The sequence below is a fragment of the Perna viridis genome, chromosome 6 (genome assembly GCF_037379345.1).
Source record: "Perna viridis isolate PV_CMFRI_1.1 ecotype Kerala chromosome 6, ASM3737934v1, whole genome shotgun sequence".
In the NCBI taxonomy this organism is placed as follows: domain Eukaryota; kingdom Metazoa; phylum Mollusca; class Bivalvia; order Mytilida; family Mytilidae; genus Perna; species Perna viridis.
The window spans coordinates 20,925,357-20,947,709 of NC_142450.1; the positions used below are offsets into that span (position 1 = coordinate 20,925,357).

General features: G+C 32.6%; 1 protein-coding gene across 2 annotated transcripts in view; it reads left to right on the top strand.

The window, feature by feature from the left end:
• The window catches only part of LOC148614032 (cation-independent mannose-6-phosphate receptor-like), a 52,799-nt gene that overhangs the window by 11,894 nt on the left and 18,552 nt on the right, over positions 1 to 22,353 (top strand). For both annotated transcript variants that reach the window (XM_088587811.1, XM_088587813.1), the window contains exons 12-32: positions 1,083 to 1,248; positions 1,644 to 1,928; positions 2,279 to 2,450; positions 3,434 to 3,613; positions 4,243 to 4,467; positions 5,380 to 5,563; positions 6,904 to 7,203; positions 7,960 to 8,153; positions 10,422 to 10,502; positions 11,484 to 11,706; positions 11,951 to 12,322; positions 13,199 to 13,265; positions 13,741 to 13,888; positions 14,889 to 15,012; positions 15,868 to 15,993; positions 17,363 to 17,625; positions 17,992 to 18,204; positions 18,935 to 19,084; positions 20,070 to 20,243; positions 20,954 to 21,161; positions 21,731 to 21,807. In XM_088587811.1, coding sequence (XP_088443937.1) covers positions 1,083 to 1,248; positions 1,644 to 1,928; positions 2,279 to 2,450; positions 3,434 to 3,613; positions 4,243 to 4,467; positions 5,380 to 5,563; positions 6,904 to 7,203; positions 7,960 to 8,153; positions 10,422 to 10,502; positions 11,484 to 11,706; positions 11,951 to 12,322; positions 13,199 to 13,265; positions 13,741 to 13,888; positions 14,889 to 15,012; positions 15,868 to 15,993; positions 17,363 to 17,625; positions 17,992 to 18,204; positions 18,935 to 19,084; positions 20,070 to 20,243; positions 20,954 to 21,161; positions 21,731 to 21,807 — 3,932 coding nt within the window. The remainder of the gene's footprint in view (positions 1 to 1,082; positions 1,249 to 1,643; positions 1,929 to 2,278; positions 2,451 to 3,433; positions 3,614 to 4,242; positions 4,468 to 5,379; positions 5,564 to 6,903; positions 7,204 to 7,959; positions 8,154 to 10,421; positions 10,503 to 11,483; positions 11,707 to 11,950; positions 12,323 to 13,198; positions 13,266 to 13,740; positions 13,889 to 14,888; positions 15,013 to 15,867; positions 15,994 to 17,362; positions 17,626 to 17,991; positions 18,205 to 18,934; positions 19,085 to 20,069; positions 20,244 to 20,953; positions 21,162 to 21,730; positions 21,808 to 22,353) is intronic.

Below are 22,353 nucleotides of genomic sequence, written 5' to 3' on the forward strand. Positions count from 1 at the left end.
TGCAAAAAAAACCTTGCAAGTGGAACTGCTCCTAAACCTCTCGATGGATTTTGATGAAACTTGTATAAATGTTAATTTGCATTAAGAAAGATTTCTTTGAAAGAGATTATTCCAATTTTTGGGTTTTACATGTTGAAAACTTGTAAGCTTGACTCTTCTAAAAACACTCAATGAGTTTTAATGAAATTTTATAGGAATATTAAGTATCATATGTAGATGTGCACAAATAACTAATGTCACTAATAGCATTTATTTCTCTGAATATGAAAAAAAAGTAATATAATTGCTTAATTTTGAAGTTATTTAGCTATTTTAGGTAATGTGATGCAATTTTATATGTTTAATACAGCAAAATATTGAATTTTTTATATGAAAAATGTCCGTCACAGTGTTTTTTGTAATTTGCAAAAACATTTTCATTGGCATGTGTATACTTTACGTTAAGAAATGTAAAAACATTATTTTAAACTGAAAATTACACTTTGAGTTCTGCCTTATTTATTTGGAAATATTAAATTTAATCTGAGAAAAATGATTTTGAATAGATATGGGAGTATAAATTTTCATAGGACAAACAAACAACGTATAGTTCATGAAACTAATGTCCCATACCATTTCAGAGGGCCATATAAAAGTTTTGCAGTATTCCATTACATTAACAATAGACAAATGTCTGAAACCTATTATTTTCATTATATATTAATTCCTAATAACCTATTTTCATTTCAATATGAAAGTAACACTGATTTTTGCATTGAAAATGAAATTACAGTGGTATTCTGTAAAATTGATTTAACCATAGGAATTATTTTGATCATCCAATCAGATGACAGAAGTGTTACGAGTGTTCCAGGCTGCAAGTTACACAATTCCACAAAACACACACACGAAGCACACGGCACATGCACATGAAGCACACAAAACTTGCTAAACTGGGAATGTTACACGTTTCAGGAGGTGTATAAGTTGTATACATTTTGCTAAATCAGCAGTTTGTTTTTGTGAGGATATTTTGATTAAATCATATTGCCTTTCATATTATAGTACACTGTTTGCAAATTTTAAATTTTGTACACTTTTAGGCATCAACTTTGACCTGAGTAAACTGACCAAGCCTGAGGGACAGTTCTACAATATATCATTTGGTGAATACTTCTATCTGATGAATGTGTGTGATAAAGTCAAACACACACCATGTGGAACACACTCTAACCCTGGTGTGTGCCAAATCAGTACTAAACTGAATGGGTAAGTACTGATGGTTATAAAGAATTAAAACGGAAATGTTCATATTGTGGTAATTGGGTAAAACATCCATGATAAAACTTTATCATTTTATGTGGTATATTGTCACAAAAATTAACCCAGTGAGAAATGTTTGACCTAGCAAATTTTGAAAATAACACCCAGTGAAAATGTGTATGTTTACAGTATAAAAATACTTTAAAGGTATTGATTTCATAGCATATCATGGTTGATAATTTTGATGGAATCTTCTTAACAAATTATTAGCAACTAGCTTTTGAAATATACCTCAAGTAGACGTTGAAAAACTTAATATGGTATTAGCTTTTATTTAATGTATGTTTTGTATACATGTGTATGTACGGAAATGTACAGATTGAAAAGTTGCTTATTTCCAGGCAATCCTACAATACAGGACAAGCCTCATCCAAACTCCACTATTATGATGGTATGATAAATCTAACTTACGCCGGTGGTGATCCTTATAATTCCATTCCACCACAAAATCGTACCTCACAGATAGCATTCCTTTGTGACCGTGATGCTGGTGCTGGCCACCCAGAGTTTGTAAAGGAGGATCATGGGTATAATTTTAATTGGATGACATCCTACGCTTGTCCTAATCCTCCTGTAGAATGCACTGTGACAGATCCAAAGACAAACCAGCAGTATGACTTGTCTAGGTATTAATCAAATTCAAAGTACTGTAAATTCTGGAATTATTGCATGCATTAACTATAGTGATTTAATCAACAATACAATTTTAATTTTTTGCGATTTTGAAAAAAAATCCACATTGATGTTGAAAATTCCACAATGCAAATTTTGTTTGTTGCAATTTGAAGTCATTTCAAAATACTTTCAAATAGAACGATTATCTTGATTAATAGTATACAGCAAGAAAATTAAGTTTGAATATTTTTGTTTTACTTATTGCATATGATTGAGTGTCTTTCTCTTGAAAATTAAGTCGAATAGTTTTGCTATTTATTGCATCAGTTTAATGTTCTTTGGTCTTCCTCTTTGAATTTAGCCTTTCTAAAACTGCTGAACAAGGAAACTGGGTGGTATTAGATGATCATAATCCTGACCATAAAACCAGATATTACATCAATGTCTGTCGGCCTGTAAACCAAGTGGGTATTGGCAAAGGTTGTGCCACATTTGCTGCTGTTTGTCAATCCAAATTTGACAAGAATGGTCAAGTAAGTATTTAGTTGTTATTCATGCATTTGTACATGCAATTTTAACATATGAATAAGTATAAGAAATTTCTATTAAAGAACTTATTTACTGAGAGTTGAAGGGCTGGATTGATAATTTGATTATGATAACTATCAGTTTTAGTATTTTACATTTTAAGTTGATCATTTCAATCTTTGACAATTCCAAACTAACTAAGCATCTCTGAAAAGAGTAATTTACACCTGAAGTAAGTTTTACAGTAGAAAAAGCTATTTCTTCTTTATTTATGCTGTTCTACCAGGTTTTTGTCAATAACAGAACAATTTGTTCTGCTTGAAAGAGAAAGTATGCTTAAGAGCATATACTTAATCATTACTCCACAATTTTATACAGTGAAACCTCCATAAACTGAACCCCTTTTTGACTGAAGGACTTATTCAGTTTAGGCAGGTGTTTGGTTTACACAGGTTGAAAATGAAATAATATTAAGGATTGGTTTACACATGTTTACAGTTTATCCAGGTTTTGTTTAAGGAGGTAGACCTAGGGTAAGGGACACAACTCTTATTAATCATTGGAACATTTGTATTCAGCATTTTACATCAATCTCATGTAGGCATCAAAGTAACTTGGACTGATTTCATACTGTTACAAATTAAAGCTTGATAGGCTGTGGTGAAATTGAATTTGATGCAAACATATCACTAATTTCAAGAGTTATGTCCCCTAACATAGGTTGGTGTCATAGTATTCCTATCTTTTGAAGTACTAGTATTGTGGTATACTCCTCTCCATTCTTTTAAAAGTAGTACAATAATTTGATAAAAAATATTCAGAGTGATTTTAGAATTTTTTGGACACAACATATATCTCCATGGAAGCAAGTCATCTTTTGGTTTTTTTTTCAGCATTTTACAATTTTCATTGACAAGTTTTTACGCAAAAAAAGGGGAAACAGGCATTATATTTGCTGAAGCACTATATTTTATTTATCTCTTTCCAGGAGACCATAGAAAATGCCTATGCTAACCGTGGAGAAGTTCAATCAGGACCACAGATTGATGTTGGAAATCATAGACTGTATCTACAGTACAGAACTACGTCTAAGCTGTGTACAGATGACACTGGGAAAAAAGTGCCATTCCAGACCAATGTTTACTTTGTCTGCACTAAAGGTGCCCTGGTATGTACACTCTTTAAGGTTTATTCATACAATAAAAGAGAGAAATTTATTTAGATATTTATACCCCCTGTTTGAAAAGCAGGAGGTATTAAGTGATCATGGTGTCCATTTACTCATTCATTTTTTTGTTCATATGTCCTCAGTTCTAATCTGCAACTCCTCATAAAATGCTGAATGGGATTTGATGAAACTATCACAGATTATTACATAATACCATTGGGCACCTTCTATTTTGTTTTTCCATCTGAATGCCTTAAATCACTTATGGGATTTCCTATATGGGTTTTTGGGGAGATGAGCAGGGGTATTACCAAGTGAGCTTTTGCACTTGGTAATACCCCCACTCACCTCCCCAAAGCTCACATTTTTTCAAGTTTTGTTTTTTTCTTTTATCTAGAGAAAATATGATGGATATAGTTTTATTATGAATACAACAAATAACAATATTGCCATTTTTCTCAAATTTTTTGAGGCTGTCAATGCACTTTGCACATCCATAAAATGCAAACAGTAAATTTTGCTAAGATTGCTATTCCAAGATCAAAATTATGACCTTGACCAGAAACTGAAACTAAAATAACGTAAAAAATTGATAGATTACCTTTAATTATTTTTTGTTATATCTCCAGAACAAAGGTCCTGGGAGACCCAACCCTGTTAGTAACTGTGAGACCACTATTATATGGGAGACAGAAGCTGCTTGTCCACTGGCCATTGCTGAGAGCAGTTCCTGTAGTGTGCAGGATCCGAACTCCAACTTCACCTTTGACCTCAGTCTCCTGAAGAAGAAAGGTGACATAGATTACTACAGTGTGGCAGCTGTTATTGGTGGAACTACTACTAAAAAGTTTAGGGTATGTCAATCAAGGCTTTAAAGTATGGTCAGATCTTCCATGGGCTCTGAGCAAATATACTGCCTGTACATGTATGACAATGGTTTTATGCACAAGTTCATAATACTCTACATAGAGATTTCTGAATAGTAGTCTTTCAGTGATTTTATTACCCTTTTATTGCAGCTGAATATCGGCTGTTTCCCCTAGAGGCTTTTCCTAAAATGTTTTTTCCAAAGGGAGGAAAATTCCAAATTGTTGGGCATAATTTTTTATAACCAGGTAAAGAAGCCAGTGAAATGTTCCTCGAGACATGATTTCTCGGCCCGGTACTTTGTTCACTTCTGGGGAATGTTTTTTTTTCGGCAAGTCATAACCTAATGAATATTGGAAGTACATGTTTGTCAGTTCAGCATTGGTTTTCAGTTAAGGATTGGCACATGACGCATTTCTGTCCCCCATAAATTTATTTCCCAATATGTTGAAAACATGGCAAAAATTTCCCACAAATAAAGAGTTGGGCTGCTTTTAAAACAAGGAACAAAATCACTGTCTTTGTGAGAAATAGTTGTTATGTTCACATGATGGCTAAGGCAGGTTAGACTTGATCATGTAAATTGGGATACATGTAGATTGTGGTATAGTAGATTAGGGTACATGTAGATAATCACAGAAATAAGCAACTCTGGAAATTATATATTAGGGTTTTATTTTTGATAACTGATTACCTACCAGTTTTTATTTTAGCGTATTTTTTTCTATCATTGAAGACTTTGAATGACAATTGCTTGAATTAAAACAAATCTTACTATATTTAATTAATACAACTCCATTAGTTATTGATTCCTATAGCGAAAATTTAAGCTTGTCAATAGCTATCAGACTTATCTTTAGAAATGACAGATTTAAAATGAAGACTCGATTGTTTTTCAGCTTAATGTTTGTGGTCCAATATCTACTAAGAACTGTGACAAGACTTCTAATTTCCCATCCACAATGTGTGAAGAGATGGGAGGAAGCAAGCCAGGTCTGGCGAGTGTCAAAAACTATAAACTGTACTTCTCCGATGATGGTCAGCTGACTTTGAATTATTATGGAGATAGAAACAATATAACAGGTACAAGATTTGAGCAAATTTGCATATTGAAAAGAATGATGAACATCACATAATATGAATGTAACAATACATATAAATAATGTCGATAGGTGCATTTCCAAGGACCATAGGCCCCTCTTTAAATTGGGATTTTTTTGAATTTCCTGAAAAACCTGAAATCCTTGATCTACCACGAGTTGATGTCCTCCTGTATCACTTGATTTTTTACAAATTCTAGTCGGTAAATTTTCTTGCCTCAGCATTTAACTCTTTTGTCTCCTCTTAACCTGAAATCCTTGATCTGCCCTTAGTTCATGTCTTTCTGTATCACTATATATTCTCAACAAGATGTATATTCCTAAGGTCAAGTTCAATAGTTGTTTCACAGTCAATTATGTACAATTAGTTGAAAGTTATGATGCATGATACAAGAAAATCTTTGGATGTCATTACTTCAATGAAAATTACACTTTCCCCATTTTTTTTAAATAATCGACAACACAAAACATGAAAAAAAAAAGTATTGATACAAATAGTTTTGACCAAAGCTCCGTAAATGGTAAAAAATGCCTGTCAATTTTAGCCGATGTGCAGCCACCTGTGACTGTGATTTACCTGTAAATGATTAGTTGATTGCATAATTAAATTAACAGTACATGTGCTGCATCATTCCGTATACAGATGACTTGAAGTGTCTCAGCAAATTTTTATTCATTTATCACTTGATTTATAAAATTCATAAAAAAATTTACAAAAATTTTATGCACTCCATCATTTTTCTGTCAATCTTTCAGTGGTAATGAAAGCATGTGGTGCTGAAACTACAAATCAGAGTTTGTATTTATAAATTTATCAATTGAATCTTTTTAACACAGAAGTCAACAACTCATTTAATTAATGTACAAAATGTATTCATGATTTTCTTTTATTTTTCATCACTCTGAACTTCTCTGCTGTTTGCCAATGTGATGAAAAAGTCTGAGAGATACGATGTTTTGTTTACTTGTTAGAACATCCACATGTGGTTGAAACTGACCCCTTTCATTCATTTTAATATTTTGTAACAGACATACTATGTGATGAAATAACACAAATTCCAATATTTATCTTTAAATAACTACAAAAAAGGTTTTTTTTGTCTCGATCTGAGCACGTAAAGGACAGACACAAAATTTCGTTGGCTGAAGTTTGATAAAATGACCAACATGTGCTGTCAAAATTTCCGGAGCATTGGCATATACTCTGACTTATGTAATTTTTCAAAAGAGTCTTGGTGATACCATCTTTACTGTTGCTACTTTTTTTTCCATTATAAAATTCCAAGAAAGTCTCCCTGTATATTATTATACTTCATTCTCTAGGCAAAGTTACAGAGGTCATTATTTTGTTTCAATGTAATGAGAAAATTGAATATGGTGTTCCAATATTTGAGAGAAAAGATGAGGAAAAATATTACTTCAAGTTTGAAACAGCCTTAGCATGCCGTCCTAAGATGGTTGACTGTGTAGCAGAAGATAGCTCAGGGAACCAGTATGACTTGACTAATTTAGCTAGAATCCATGGTGTGAAGGTACCAGATCCTAGACCTGAACATTCTGATCTGACATACTACATCAATGTGTGTAGACCTGTGAATGCTATCCCGGGAACAACCTGTCCAGGTAAGGGAAATATGGTTGTTGTCCTAGGTGGGAGCATGTTTTAGAGAGGGACTGCTAGAAAATACATTATGATTAATCCATACTTGGGCAATTTAAAATGAGTTTTATATTTAGGTTCTATCAGTCTGGGCATTGTTTCCCAAAGCACTCATAAGACTTTAATTCACATAAATATTTAACATACCAATGGGACTTACATGCACTTGAATCTTACATAAGCTTTGTGAAGCGTTGGCCTGGTCATCTATTATTCTGCAGTATTCAAAAGTCCCGATCTTTTTACATGAGTGGTAAGAGATAATGAAGTGTCATTTCATATCTAGATGAGTTCATAGTAAATTTCAAATTGCAGTTCAAGCAGATACGTTTATATTTTTGTTTCTAATCATACAAAATAAAAATAATACAAACATGTGCTGTTTATAATTATTTATACTCATATATATATATGTTGTTTTATATATGGATGGAAAATTATATATGATGGATTTGTACTCCGACAAAAAGTATTTTATTTTTGAGACTTGAATATACAAAGTTACTGTATAACTGGTCATTTTAGTATTTAGTAAAATAAAATGTAACATGAGTTTAGTTAAAATTATCCCTCTCAATGCAATCCCCATTTCACTAAGATTTAGCAAAGTTATGTGCTTTAGTGAAGTCAGTCAAATTCTTTTGACTAAGGGATCTTTTTTTAGTCTATGTAATAGTCATTATATTATTTCTGGTTGTTAAATGCACATTGAATTTCAGGAGGCCCAGTTGGTGGTTGCCAAGCAACTAAGAATGGGAAAGCTTTTAACATGGGATACATCCAGTCCAAACCTGCTGTAATTGGTGATGGAACAATTGTGTTACGATATAGAAATGGAGACATCTGTTCCAAAGGAAAACCACAACAGTCTCATATGAGTACCAAAATAACGTTTATGTGCTCTGAAGTAGAGGTGGGTAATGTTCTTTGTAGTTTCACAAGTGATTTGTGATTAAGTAGGTAGACCTAGGGTAAGGAACACAACTCTTAAAAATCATCGGAATCTTTGTATTCAACATTTTACATCAATCTTATGTAAGCATCAAATTAACTTGGATTAATTTTATTCTGCTTCAAACAAAAGCTTGGGGGCTTAGGTGAAATTGAATATACATTTTAATACAAACATATCACTGATTTCATGAGTTATGTTCCTTACCCTAGGTCTACCTCCTTAAAAAGCAGTCTTTATAAAAATCAGATAAGAAGTATTTCATGCAGGTCAAAAACCCATGGAATTTAATTTCGCGATAAAAATTATGAAGATTTAGTATGATTTGGCACTTTGCAAGAGTTATCTTTCTTGATTTAGTTTCATTTGGTTGATTTTAGTTGGAGATGAATGTATGGTTTTCTCAAATACAGAAAGAACTAATGTTATTAAGTAAAAATTTAGTATATTTAGATCAAACAAGCATTGTTTGTTTTTTTTTCTACACCATGAATTTCCTCTACAAAAGTAGAAGGGGCGATAAAGGGTCTTATTGTCCTAAAATTTAACTCAAAATTAATCATGAAGTGCTGAATGATTCCGTTGTGAATTTGGAGACTTGAATCCATTGCAAATGAGAAAACATTAAGACTTTTGATAGTTCTTGCATTGAAAGGACAGACAAATACCTTGAAGTTTACCAATATTCAGGTATTCTGTCAAATTTTGTACTTTCTGGTCACATTTTGGTCATATTTTTGGAAAGGAAATGGTATCCACACCCAAGAGACAACTTCATATTCAGTGAATACATTCATTATTACATAGTTCCATCATATGTAAAGATATAAAGTTGTTTCTTGGGTGTAGACATGGTTTTCTTGATGTAAATATGTACGAAAAAACAACAAATTTTACAATTCTCACCAGTTTTTATATGTGCAACTAAGACAGGATGTATTATGGTATACCATTGTCCGTCTGTCATCAACACTTAGGACAATAACTCAAAAACTCTTTCACCAACTTTTATGAAACTTTGTTGAATTGTTGATATCTATTGACGTAAGCTCCCTTTTGGTTTTTATAAATTTCAGGTTTATCGTTTCCGTGTTAAGTTTTACCCTTTGAAAAAAGGCGGAAATGGCCAAGGACATTATTTGTTGAAAAATTGTTGAAAACATACCATTTGTTATGATAATTGACTAATAAATATATAAGGTACTTGGTTACCCTGTCAGAAAAGTGTGTTTTGAACAAGATAAAAATGTATGGGTGAAAAATCAAGACAACAAACTTAGTTAAACTTGAGGTAGCCTTGATAGTGCCAAATTTGTTGTGCATTTTTTATTTATTTAATTTTTTTTTTTTTGGGAGGGGGGAGGTATTTGACAGGTCTCACAGTATTTCTAGTTGATCATATGAATTCATTAAAAGCATAAGGACAAGTTAAAAGGGCAGTGGGCGTATCATGCGCTTGAAGCACTTTATTGCTAAATGAAGTAAAATTTTGGCACCATTATGATGCCATTACAATGAACTAATGCCACAAAATATTATTTTTCTTATATTTATATATTCTACTATGTTATGAACAGCTTTCATGTTATTGAAACAAAGTTGATATTTTTAGGCAATATTTATAGTTTAATGTCCCTATCCCTATGTGTACTGGGCACTCAAGTAATTAATAGACTTTGTAATGTTTCAGACTTATGGTTTTTTTTCACTTTGACAATGTTTGAATGTGGGTGTATATGTGATCACCTGATTAACTTACTCTTAACTTTTTAAAAATTTAATTGATGAATTAATTATTGTGGTTAAACTTCTGGTGTCGATTTCACAAAAATTTTCAGTTGTGAAATTGATCATAAGTTATGATGTCACAATACTATTTTAGGTTGTGACGTCATTACTTACGATCAACTTTACACTTACGACTTTTTGTGAAATTGATGCCTGAGGAATACAAAAGATACAGTACTAAATAGAACAAATGAACTGTGAAATTCTTGTTATACCCCCAATCGTATTTTGGAACCACCTTTTCTGTCTGTCCATCAGTGTGTGCAACTTCATAATTAATTCTTGTCTACATTATCAAAGTAGAAAACCAAAGATACAAATTAACTTTTAATAAAAGACTATGTACAATGGTCTGGATTGTTTTAGCAGTAAAAGTGTTTGCAGATTTACAAGTAGATGTGTATACAGTGTAATTGTATCATGTTCATTATATTTTTTCAGCACGATCCAGTTTTTGAAGGTGAAACAGAATTCTGTGAATATATCTTTTACTGGAGAACTCCTAGGGCATGTGCTCAACAGGTAGGGAAGCTGTACTGCTAGTTCTTTGATTTGAAATTATTATTGCCTCAGCTTGTATATAGGAATTGCCACATCCATCTATCCATAAAAATTGTAATGCCATTTAATGAATCTTAATGATATTTTGTATCAAATTAAGATTGGGTATCATCTGTAGATATGCAAGAAAGTAGGTAATTGTTGTCAGATATTGGGAAATGGAAGCTTTTTAAACGTTCTTTGAGCCCAAGTGGAAGACTTGGTATGCGTTTGTGAGTCTTCTCACTGTTCAAGTTTTTTTTTGTAATTGTGGGAATAAAACAATTAACTTAAACATATATATATAATCTGTCTATAATCTGTCTATAATCTGTTTATCCTTTGAATAAACCTGGCCTGTGTTTCATAAAAAAAATCTCAAGTTGAGAATTTCCTCAAGTCCTGTGTTTTTCCTAAAATCTTCAATTTCTACTGATCAGATTGGTCGAAATTTGAGTTGAGGAAGGATTTGAGGCAAATCTCAGTTTGAGATGTTTTATGAAACCAGACCCTGTTAGCACCAAACATACTCTATAGTCTAAAAACTGCAACATTTAAGTTTCCACGGTCCTTTAGAATGAACTTGAACACCTCCCTGAACTGAACAGATCATAGACATAGTTTCATTTCATCATCTGGCTCTAAAGGGTATAGTTATATAAAGGTAATTATATCCCTGTTTCAGGTAGATGATACAGAGAAACCTGTCAAAAACAGACCACTTTTAACCTTTAACCTTGGTTCTGTTGGGACAGGTTTTCTGTTTACACAGGTTCAAAAGACACTTACACTTTGTTCTGAGATTTTATATAATGTCTGGTACAGACAGGTTTTGGTTTATTTAGGGTTTGGTTCAGACGCGTTTTACTTTATATAGGTTTAACCCTGTGGTAAGGTATCTGTCTATTTCTGTAACAAACTTCATATAATCTATATTCATAAACACTCTCCTACTGATTTTAGCCATTATTAGTTGGAAAAGATTGCAAGGTAGCTGACAAACTGTATGGTTATGAGTTTGACCTTAATGTACTGAAGAAGAATACAGACTACACAGTGACTACTACAAACTACACTTATTACCTGAATCTCTGTCAGGGTTTGAAATCTACAACAACAGGATGTGGCTCAGGTGTGGCTGTCTGTCAGACCAAACCTACAGTTAAAAACTTCCATAAAGATGCTGGTATGTTTAGTTTCATGTTGAAACATAACCAAATTAGTAATGTCATTGTATTAAATTCCCTTCATTCACCCAATTTAAACCTGAATTCCCTCGTTATCAAAATGTTTTAGCATATGAAGGTAAACAAATGATTTTTTCAGAATACAAATGAGATCTTAATGAAAAAATGACAATAAATCTAGAATAAAGCACTTTTTGTACTTATAAAAACAGCAAAGAACATATCATAATTACTTATTTTTAGGCCATGTGAATGCCAGTTTAGTTTATGATGAAGGGGAGATCACTCTTACATACAGTGGTGGTGAACCTTGCCACAATGCGAAGTATAAACGTAAGACAATCATTACCTTCTCCTGTGACCAGTCTGTTAGTGGTACCTCTGGACCGAGGTTTATTGAAGAGACAGCAGAATGTATTTATCAGTTTGTTTGGCCAACTAAATATGTGTGTCCACCATTTATGACTGGTGACTGCAGAGCCAAAGATTCAGCAACGGGGAAACAGTTTGACCTGTCTTCACTGGCGATGACTGACAATAATTACGAATACACTGACCATGTCAGTAAGAAAAAGTACATCTTTAATGTATGCAGATCATTGGTTCACAAGAAAGGTAAATTTCATCTCTCCTTTCCATGGACATTTTGCTTTTGTCCTGTCTGTCTGTCTGTCCGTCTCCCTGTTTGTTTGTGAAGACTAATTAAGATTTTAGCTAAAAGTTTTTACAAACAAAGTTTTTAAAAGTTTTTACAAACTTGAAATATGATTAGAGATATACTTTTTTTATATTCTATATCTGTGCCTTAAGTTAAAAGTACATAAAAAAAAATAGTCAAACATACAAAACCAAAAAAAATTTGATATGAGCTAAAAAAATACATCTACATATTAGTTCTGTATGTATAACCATGATGAAAGAACATTGTGAAATCACATCATCAAAATAGTAAAAGATGCAAAAAAAGGAAGAAAAATTGTTATATATATTCAAAAGAAGCAGAAATATACTGAGTAAAAAGCTGCCAAAGGAATTGAGCACCTACCTGGTGCACAAGCCTTAACAATTATATTTATGAATCAATTATTTGACTAAAACAGAAAAAGCATTCAGACTGGTATATGTACAAAAATGCCATTCTTGCATTAACCTGGCTCAGTCAGAACAAAGTCTTTTATATTTGCTGTCACTACTTCTCCACCAAGCACAAGATGAGTGATGACAGGTTGACAGTTGGAATATTTTTCCAAGTGTGGTGACTTGCCTATCTGCAGACTGTTGCTTCTATTAGCTAGCACATTAAAATCAGGCATAGCCTGCCAGACTATTACAACACAGGATGTGTTTGATTGATCCTGAAATGCATGAAAAATCTGTCCTAGGATGTAAAACCTCCTATCAATCAATCAATCAATTTTAGTGGCAGTAGACATTGATCTAAGGGCCTTGTTTTATTCTGTCTTGAAAAGGACAAGTCATTTTGTTTTACAGGTCAGATTTGTCCATTTAACTCAGCAGCTTGTCAGATTAGTCTGGAAACAGCCAATCACACTAACAAGTAAGTCTTAACTGTTGATAGAAACACTTTTACATGCGTAGGAAAAAATACTATGAATGAACTACCATATTTGTTGATTTCGACACAAACGGGTATATATAAAAATTTTAGCTGTTCATATTTTGGCTGATGCTAAGTGGTGCACTAAATTCTTAAGCCATGAGAGAATATTTTGTGTAACTTATTTTGGCATATGCCAAAATCAGCACCCTGCATTTCTAACCTGTTATAAGATATCATTTCTAAGATACCAGTTTTTGTGGTTTTTCCACAATTTTTTTTTTTAAAGTCTGAAAAGAATTTAAAATTTACATTAAAAACTTAAATTAAAAATTTCCTTGAATTAGTATGATTGTGAAAAACTAAAAAACTGATATCTATGAATTAAAAAACCACACAGTACAACAGATTTTAAAACGAACTTTCACACCTGGTTTGACAGTTAACTGTTTAAAATATTTTTATTTTTCTACAGATACCACAATCTTGGGGAGGTAAATGCTGCACAAGTCCAGGTTGACAGCGGTAAGGTAGAACTCTACTACACCAATGGAGAGATGTGTGAGGATGGGAAATCTAAAGTGTCTACTAGAATTATATTGTATTGTAGTCAGTCTGTCAAGGTAACCTGTCTGTGATATATCACCAGGGGGTGAATCTATTGGCTTTTTTAGGTGGGCTGCCAAAGGGAAGTAGGGAAGATCTGAACTACAACAATGGGGAAATGTGTGAGGATGGAAAATCTAAATTAGCTTCTAGAATTTATTCAACTGTAGTCAGTTTGTAAAGTTAAGCTGTGAGTCGATACATCACTGCGGGGCAAAATCATGGGTTGTTCTTATTTGAGGAGAATGGTAATAGATGCCCAATTTAATGCATCAACTAAAATTATAACCAACTGTAGATCATTTAAAAATTTTAGAATTAGGCAAAATTTTATGTTGCAGTGTACATTAAAAAGAAAAAAGTTATAATTGGGCCAAATTAAGTTAATTGGCTGGTAGATTCTCATCCCCTCCCACCTCTAAAAAATTGACAAAAGTAAGAAAAATTGGGGCAGGAAGTTCAAAATAGAGATTTTGTTTTGTGTCAGTTTCTAGGATTGAGATACTATAACATATAAATCTTTCATTTCTTGAAGACTAAATAGACGTTTCTTCTGTGAAACTGATGTTGCTATGGATTGTAGCATATCTATACTTCAAAAAGCTAAAATTAGGCTAGAAAATATCTGGGAAGAAATCAAAAATAAAAAACAAAATCCTCCCACCTGCCCCTTATTTTTTGTGAAGGTTTGACGATAATTTAATATTTAAGTTTACTTGGCCTTATTTCATGTACCCAAATTAAGATGTATGTATGCTGGTATTATGTTACCTATTCATTCATGCTTTCACATGTTTGATGACAACAAAAATCAAATTTTGAGCTTTTAATAAGTTTTTATAGAACTTGATTTTTTCTTGATAGCAGGAAATTCCTTTTTGGGAAATTCCTTTTTGTTTTTCAGTGTTTTTCTGTTTTTGTCTCAGAATTAACAAAAATTTCAAATACCCCAAAAATCTATTTATCAAATGGAATCAATCAATCTGTTATGTGAAATGATATCGTAATTAATTTTAGGATTCCCACCCTGCAGGCCATTTCCGTGTTGGTTGTGAGCATCATTTTGTTTGGTCAACTGAAGCAGGTTGTGCCATTACAGAGACTGTTGGGAATAACTGTAGTGTAACCAACCCTGTTACAGGTACATCAAGAATGTTTCAACCTACATTTTTTTATGTTCTTTGAATCTTATCTATTCCCCCAGCCCCTTCCACTTGCGAAGGGTTGTATGTCCTTCCATCTGTACTTCCTTCATTCCATTGCACTAAAGGTTACCCATTTGTTGTCCTTTACTTCTCCTTATCCACTGAATGAAATTCAATGAAACTTTTTGGAATCTTTATTTTATTTACATATTCCTATTGTACACCTCTTATTTTAGGTTTTGTTCCAAATTAAAACATGGCCCTGGTAATTTTTTTTAAAATGGGGACATGAGTTTACCCATCTCTTATCCTCTAAAACCACTGAATAGAATTTAATGAAATTTTGTGAAAAATTCTTCATTAAATTTTTCGTTTGTTCTCTTCTTATATTACATTTTGATGCAAATCAATTTTGATTTTTCACATAGCAATACATGGACTTTGTCATTATGGAAATGGGGACACAAGGGTACCAATTTCTTACTTAGCTTGAAAAGCAGGAGGTATACAATGGTCATGTTGTTTGTCCATCTTTACCCAGTGTTAATCTGCAACTCCTCTCAAACTGCAGAAAGGAGTTCAATGAATCTTTCACACATTCTATAAGACGTCAATCTGAATGCCTTTGGAGGCCCCCAAGTGGCAAAATCGGTCAACTTATTAATTAAATGTGTAGTCAAATTTTAAAATAATGTTATTTTCCTTCCCATTTGTAGATCTAGGTCAATACATTTAATTGTGAATTGTAACTTAAATGTAATTCTACAACATACATTTTATTGTACCACCGGTAATATGAAAATTTTAAAACAGTATTCATAAAAAAAAATATTTGTTCTTTTTTTACACAGGTCATGTTTTTGATTTCAAGGGTTTGTCGAAAAAGACGTTTTCTGTAGATGACAAGAGAGGTCACTCATTCAGTGTCTCCATCTGTAAACCTTTAGCCCCCAATGTTTGTAGTCTTAGTACGTCAGGTTAGTATATTCTGTTATAGCGCATGTAATAATGATATTCAGGGAAAAAAGTTAAAAGTACCTTAAATAAATGACAATCACTTGGTGAAATGCCTAGGTAGTTACTGGACTTCAAACTTTCTCTCATCAGGTAATGGTCAGTTAATTAAGGCATACCAGCTCTATCGCATGAACATCATCATTGTATGTGCTGTAAAGTTCTTTTGACTGTGTGGATTACTTCAGATATTGTAAACATATTAATTTTCACAGTGTTCTTAATTTTGCTGTTTTTGCACCAGATGGAAAAGCATGAAAAACGGTTTCTGCCTAAACCATATAAAGCATATCCTTATTTGAAACCACAAAATTTGATACTGTCGAATATGTTCACAATCCACATATTTAATACATTTTCAGTAGTTAAACAAAATTTTCTTGGGTTGTTAAATTTGTGCATTTAAATTGAGCATTTTCAGTTTTATATAGACTTTATTTTTCATTAATAATTTGAATTTTGATTCATATGGATCTTGAAATCCCTGACAATTGATGCATGCACAAACAATATGGAGAGTTTGTTTATTTTACCTGTATCTGTTTCAAAATTGTGCAAAGACAACTTACACATACATGTTCCCTAGGTAAAGTTAGAAAGGCCCTATCATAAATGCATGCTAAGGAATTTTTAATCTAAAATGAACTGCTATTGATGACAGCATCCTGTTGCTGAGCTATGCAGGGGAATCAAATGTCATCATAACAGGTTTCAGAGAAATGCAGTCATTGAATTTATATAAACATTGGCACACAATCTTTCTGAATTTACTTATTAAGAACAAAACTTTGTTTACACCAAGCTCATACCTGTTAACCTTTTGAATGCTTGAAGAAAGAGATCTCCCTCTTTTCACCTTCTCTAAGAGGGAGATTTAGTGTGTCAACTTCTTTCACAGCAAAAAAGGATAATTTTGCTATATATCTAAGTACCATGATCAGACTAAGATTTAACATCTAGGATAATCTCGTTAATCTACTTAGGGTTTCTAATCAAAGTTTTAGTATTTTTTAAATACAACAAAAGGATTAATTATTTGTAGATTGTTTCTCAATGATTATTATGTTACATAGATATTGTATTTATATCTATTTGATAAGCCATTTGGACCATAATTTGTGCAATATTTCTGCTAAGAGGGAGATTTTGGGGGATGAAATTTGTGAAAGAGGGAGATTTGTGTCTCCCATGTGGCAGACTTTCTCAAAGAGGGAGATTGACCCAAAAAGAGGGTGTCTCTTTCCTGTAGAAGGAGGGTTAACAGGTATGTAAGCTTTTAATTGCTGCACATTTGATGTCAGAACAGGTAAAATATAAATATATTGTTTGCAGGTGCTTGCCAGATAGAAACTGGAGGACAAAAAAGAAGTTGGAATGCAGGTAATGCTAATAGTATGTTGAACTTTGACGAAGGTGTCCTAATGTTGAACTATACAGGTGGAACCAAATGTCATCATAACAAGTTCCAGAGAAATACAGTCATTAATTTCATCTGTTCTAAGAATGCAGGGGAGGGAACTCCTGAGTTTATTGATGAGTCAGATGATTGTACATACATCATGTACTGGAAGACAGAATTAGCTTGTGAAGAACAGGTTAGTATTAACAATTTGTATGGTAGCAACGATGAGAAACATTTGGGATTAGTCAGCTACAAATGCACTTGTGTATAACCTAAATCTGAAATAGTAAATACTTCCATAGATCACCAAAAGGTCTTCAGCAAGTGTAAACACATCCTTTAATAAACAATGGAAGGCTATGACAACAAAAGATAAATATGAATGATAATACTATCTAAACTACAGGCATTGGAAATAATTGGTCACTACAATTTGATTTGTTTAGGGATTATGTATTGTTAATCAGTTTCTAAAAATTTTTATAACTTTCAAACAAGTAATACTACACCAAAAAAAGTATAGATAATGAGCCTTAAAGTGAATTGTTTTATTTTCAAGGTTTTATGTACAGCTGATGTTGGAAATGGCAAGGAGATGGATTTGTCTCCCTTGATTAAATCCTCAGGACATCACCTTGTTCTTCCCTCCTCATCAGAGGCATTGGGAGAGACTTTTTACATAAATGTTTGTGAACCTCTCAACCCTATCTATGGTGTATTATGTCCACCTGGTGCCAGTGCTTGCTCAGTTAAGCAGGGTAGACAGCCTGTGGTATGTAAAATGAAGTATACATTTTGTTTGTTTTTTGTTTTTTTTTAGATATTTTTACATGCTATAAATATGCTGTTTAAAAAAGTATATACATACCAGTGAAACTATTTTTTAGTCTTAATTTCATGATCATTTGTCAATTATTGATAGCATATCCATCCTGTGTGTGTATCAAATGATTGTCAGTTTACAGGTATAGTTCTAATGTGTAAAATTATAGAAGAAGCTGTGTCTGCACTTGCTTTTATTTTGAACAGTAGCCCACCAGTGTAAGAGACCCCTTTCAACCTTGACTCTGGTTATTTTTTAGCATCTATCATCTGATTTATTGTGATGCATTTCAGATTTAGTTGTAGATGAATCAGTTGCTTGAAACATGTTAGAAATAATTTTCAGATCTTGTTAATATTTTACCAAAACAGACCTTGGGTATAGGTTTGTTTTTATTGTCTGCCTTTTTTCTGTCTTGTGAGTGAGTAGTCTCCCTTTTCACTATCTTATCATGGTTATATTTTTAGACTTTTCTTGCTTTGATAGATCCAGGGATGCATTCAGGGGATTGGACCCTCCTTTTTATAAATTTGTGGATCTGCCCCTGCCTTTCATGACAGGTCTTATCATGAAAATTGAAAAGATAAAACCTCTAGAGCAAGTTCTCAGTTTACGATGAGTTTCTTTTGTAATGTTAGGAGATAATACACGTCTTATTAGAAAATTTATATTGTTGTAGAGCTTGGGAAAGTTGAAATCCAGACCATATAAGGATAAAACAACGGGTAAAATTACCCTGGCGTACGAACATGGCAGTGTGTGTCCCTCCAATAGTCAGAGAAATACCTCTAGTAAGATTGTGTTCAACTGTAAACCTGGTCCTGAACAGGTAAATATTATACTGTAAATTCAAAAATTATTTTGATGTTTTCATTACTGTGAATAGTGAGACTGTGACTTAAAATTACAATAATTAAAACTTGCATTATATGGATTTTTAACATATCATTTTTTTTTTTTTTTCAAAATCGCAAAAATTAAAATCATATTTTTTACTCAAATGACATTGCAATAATTTGTGTGCACTGTAATTAATGAATTTACAGTAAACAATAAATTTTACCTTCAAGTTCCACTCCATCCAAGTCACTCTAAGTTTTTTACATCTTTTATATACTTGCATTCATTGAATGAGTGGTATACTGCTAATACATAAAAAATTATTAAAAATTGGAATTAAATTATTAAATTTTGAGTGGACAATGCTTGTTATAAGCCAACATGATAGTTTGTTATCATACTATTTACCAACTTATTTTTTTAGCAAACTATCTTTTGCTATATTTTACAAATTGTGCTAATTTCGCAAGCTGAAAAAAATCATGAACATAAATCACAGTGTTAGCATCTCTTTGTTATGGAATTGATGTTTGTTGTAGTGTAAGTTACAAAATGAAAAGCAGCAAAATTGATTTGATATCCTGAAACTGGATAAAAGGTATCTACAAAAATAAGTGGTTCGAAAGTAATCTTGCAGTAATATTGTAAAATGTCATATCAGTCCCTTTTTTTTATTTTTAGGGAAAGCCAGTACAAGAATCTGTGTCAGCTGATTGTGTATACATATCAGTCACTCTGATTTTTTTATTTTTAGGGAGAGCCTGTACTGGAATCTGTGTCAGCTGATTGTGTATACGTATCAGTCACTTTGATTTTTTTTATTTTTAAGGAGAGCCTGTACTAGAATCTGTGTCAGCTGATTGTGTATGCATATCAGTCACTTTGATTTTTTTTATTTTTAAGGAGAGCCTGTACTAGAATCTGTATCAGCTGATTGTGCATACATATTAGACACTTTGATTTTTTATTTTTAGGGAGAGCCAGTACTAGAATCTGTATCAGCTGATTGTGTATACAACTTTGTATGGGACACCAATGTTGTATGTGAGGAGAGTGACTTTGAGGTGTCATTGAAGGACTGTTTGTATACAGATAAATCTGGTGTAAATATTGATCTTAGCCCTCTCAAAAGTAATGAACCAACTTCGGTATGTATCAAAGTACTTTTATTTTTTTATATGTTACTTATAGAAAATATGTAATTAACTTTCATCTGTGGTGAAGCAAATGAATTTCTGATCCAGGAAAATACATTTATGAGCATATGAGGCAGAAAATTGAGTTTTTGAAGTTAAGAGTTGCATTTTAAAGAAGAAGGGATCACATCATATAAAACTTGTGTGATGGTTGAACTGACAATAGGATTGACTTACAGATGAACAGAAATAACAATCCCTTAATGCCTCTGTCACTGACTATTTGAGCAGGGTTTTGAAGGATAGGTGCTTAAATACATACATGTATATACATATGTAGACTTGCTAGATGTTAGAACTGTCATATTTGCGAAGCAAATTTTTGTCGTTCCCTCCGTGGGACTCGAACTCGTACCGCTGTGACATCTATGGCAACACCACCTGCACTAAGTCCATCGCCCTAGACCACTCGGCCAGCTAGGCTATATAAAAATATAGCTTTTGCTGGCCGGGTGATTCCTCCTCGTAGGATTAATCTAGGGCTGTAACTTGGTACATGATGTATGGTACTGTCCCGTACTACCATATATATATATATATGTAATAAAGAGGGACTTGTAGCAAGTCTGATAAATATGTTGTTAAATGATTTTCATATAAATGTGCCCATAGGGGCATTTTAATATCCTATTCACAAATTTCTTCCATATTTTTTTTTTCAGATTGAAAACACTGTGAATGGGAAGTCAGTAAAGTATCTGATAAGTATCTGTGATAAGGTTAAAACAACAACGCCTGGATGTGAGGGTACCAGTATATGTAAGGTGGATGGTAATAAAGGCTTCCGTTATGGTAGTGTGGCCAAAGGAATGCTGACAAAGACAGATGGTAACCTTGAAATGTCCTTCCCTGAAGGTGATTCATGTAAAGGTAGGTAACTCCTAAAACAGAATGATAATGTGACTGTCATTGGCTGTTGATGTTTTTGATATGAGGAAAAAACCTTCTCAATATATGTTTATAGTGTTTGGCTAATATAGTAGATAAACATTTACATAGTTTAGATTTCAAAAATATCAGCGGCTTGAGTAAAAAACTTTAACTTAATACAGACTCTATAACTTGTGGTATTGCTTAACTAACAATTTGCATATTCGTGTGTAAAAAATAGTTTTACAAAAATATGTGAAAGAGTAGACAAAAAAGGGAATAATTATTTCTAAGACTGTGACTAACCTAAAAAAAAAACCATTGCAGCTCAAACACAGAATGATTTTGTCAAAATTATCATTATTGATCTTATTGAGTTGTCTCCCTTAGATACTTGATTTTCGTGTGACAACTTATGTTCTACTTAGCTGATTTGTATAAATGTTGAAGGCATCTGTTCACAGAGGTAATTGTATTTATTGATGAGGTTGTTTTCCCTACATTTGAGGAATAAGGGGTAGAATATGATGGTGAATGAGTATTTATAAACTAATTGATCTTTGCTGTAGGTTCAACCAAGAGTACAGGATTAATACTGTTTACATGTGATCCTGATGTTCCTATTGGAGAGCCAGTAATATCATTTGTAAGTTAATGCAGCAGCTATTGTTTTTGTTTTTTGTTTTTTTGTTTTTTTTTGTTGTTGAATTTTTGTTGTTTTTTTTTTTTTGTTGTTTTTTTTTTGGGGGGGAGGGGTGTTGGTGTACTAATTTGACATAAAAATGCAGGATCAGACCAGAGGTAAAAAATGTTCTCAATGTTAGGGATTAAAATCTAGAAATCAGGTCTGAAATTACAATGAAAATAAACCCTGGACAAGAAATGGGATCCCAACCAACATCCAAAAATCTGTTAGTTGCTTCTTATAGTCAAGAATAGCAGCATAAACATGAAAAGATACTCTGTTTTTAACAGATGAGAAGTTAGTTATGTAAAATTACAGTTCTCAAACCTTTCAAAATCATACCCTACCTGTTATTTAGATTTTCTTAAAATTCCACATTTCCTTGGATATTTTTGGTATCAGAAATCTACCAAATACTTTCCCTAGGGAAAATGGAAATGAGAATCCTAGAGCTCCATTACTGAATGGACACTGTATTGATAAAAGAATTAGTCATGATGAAGTATC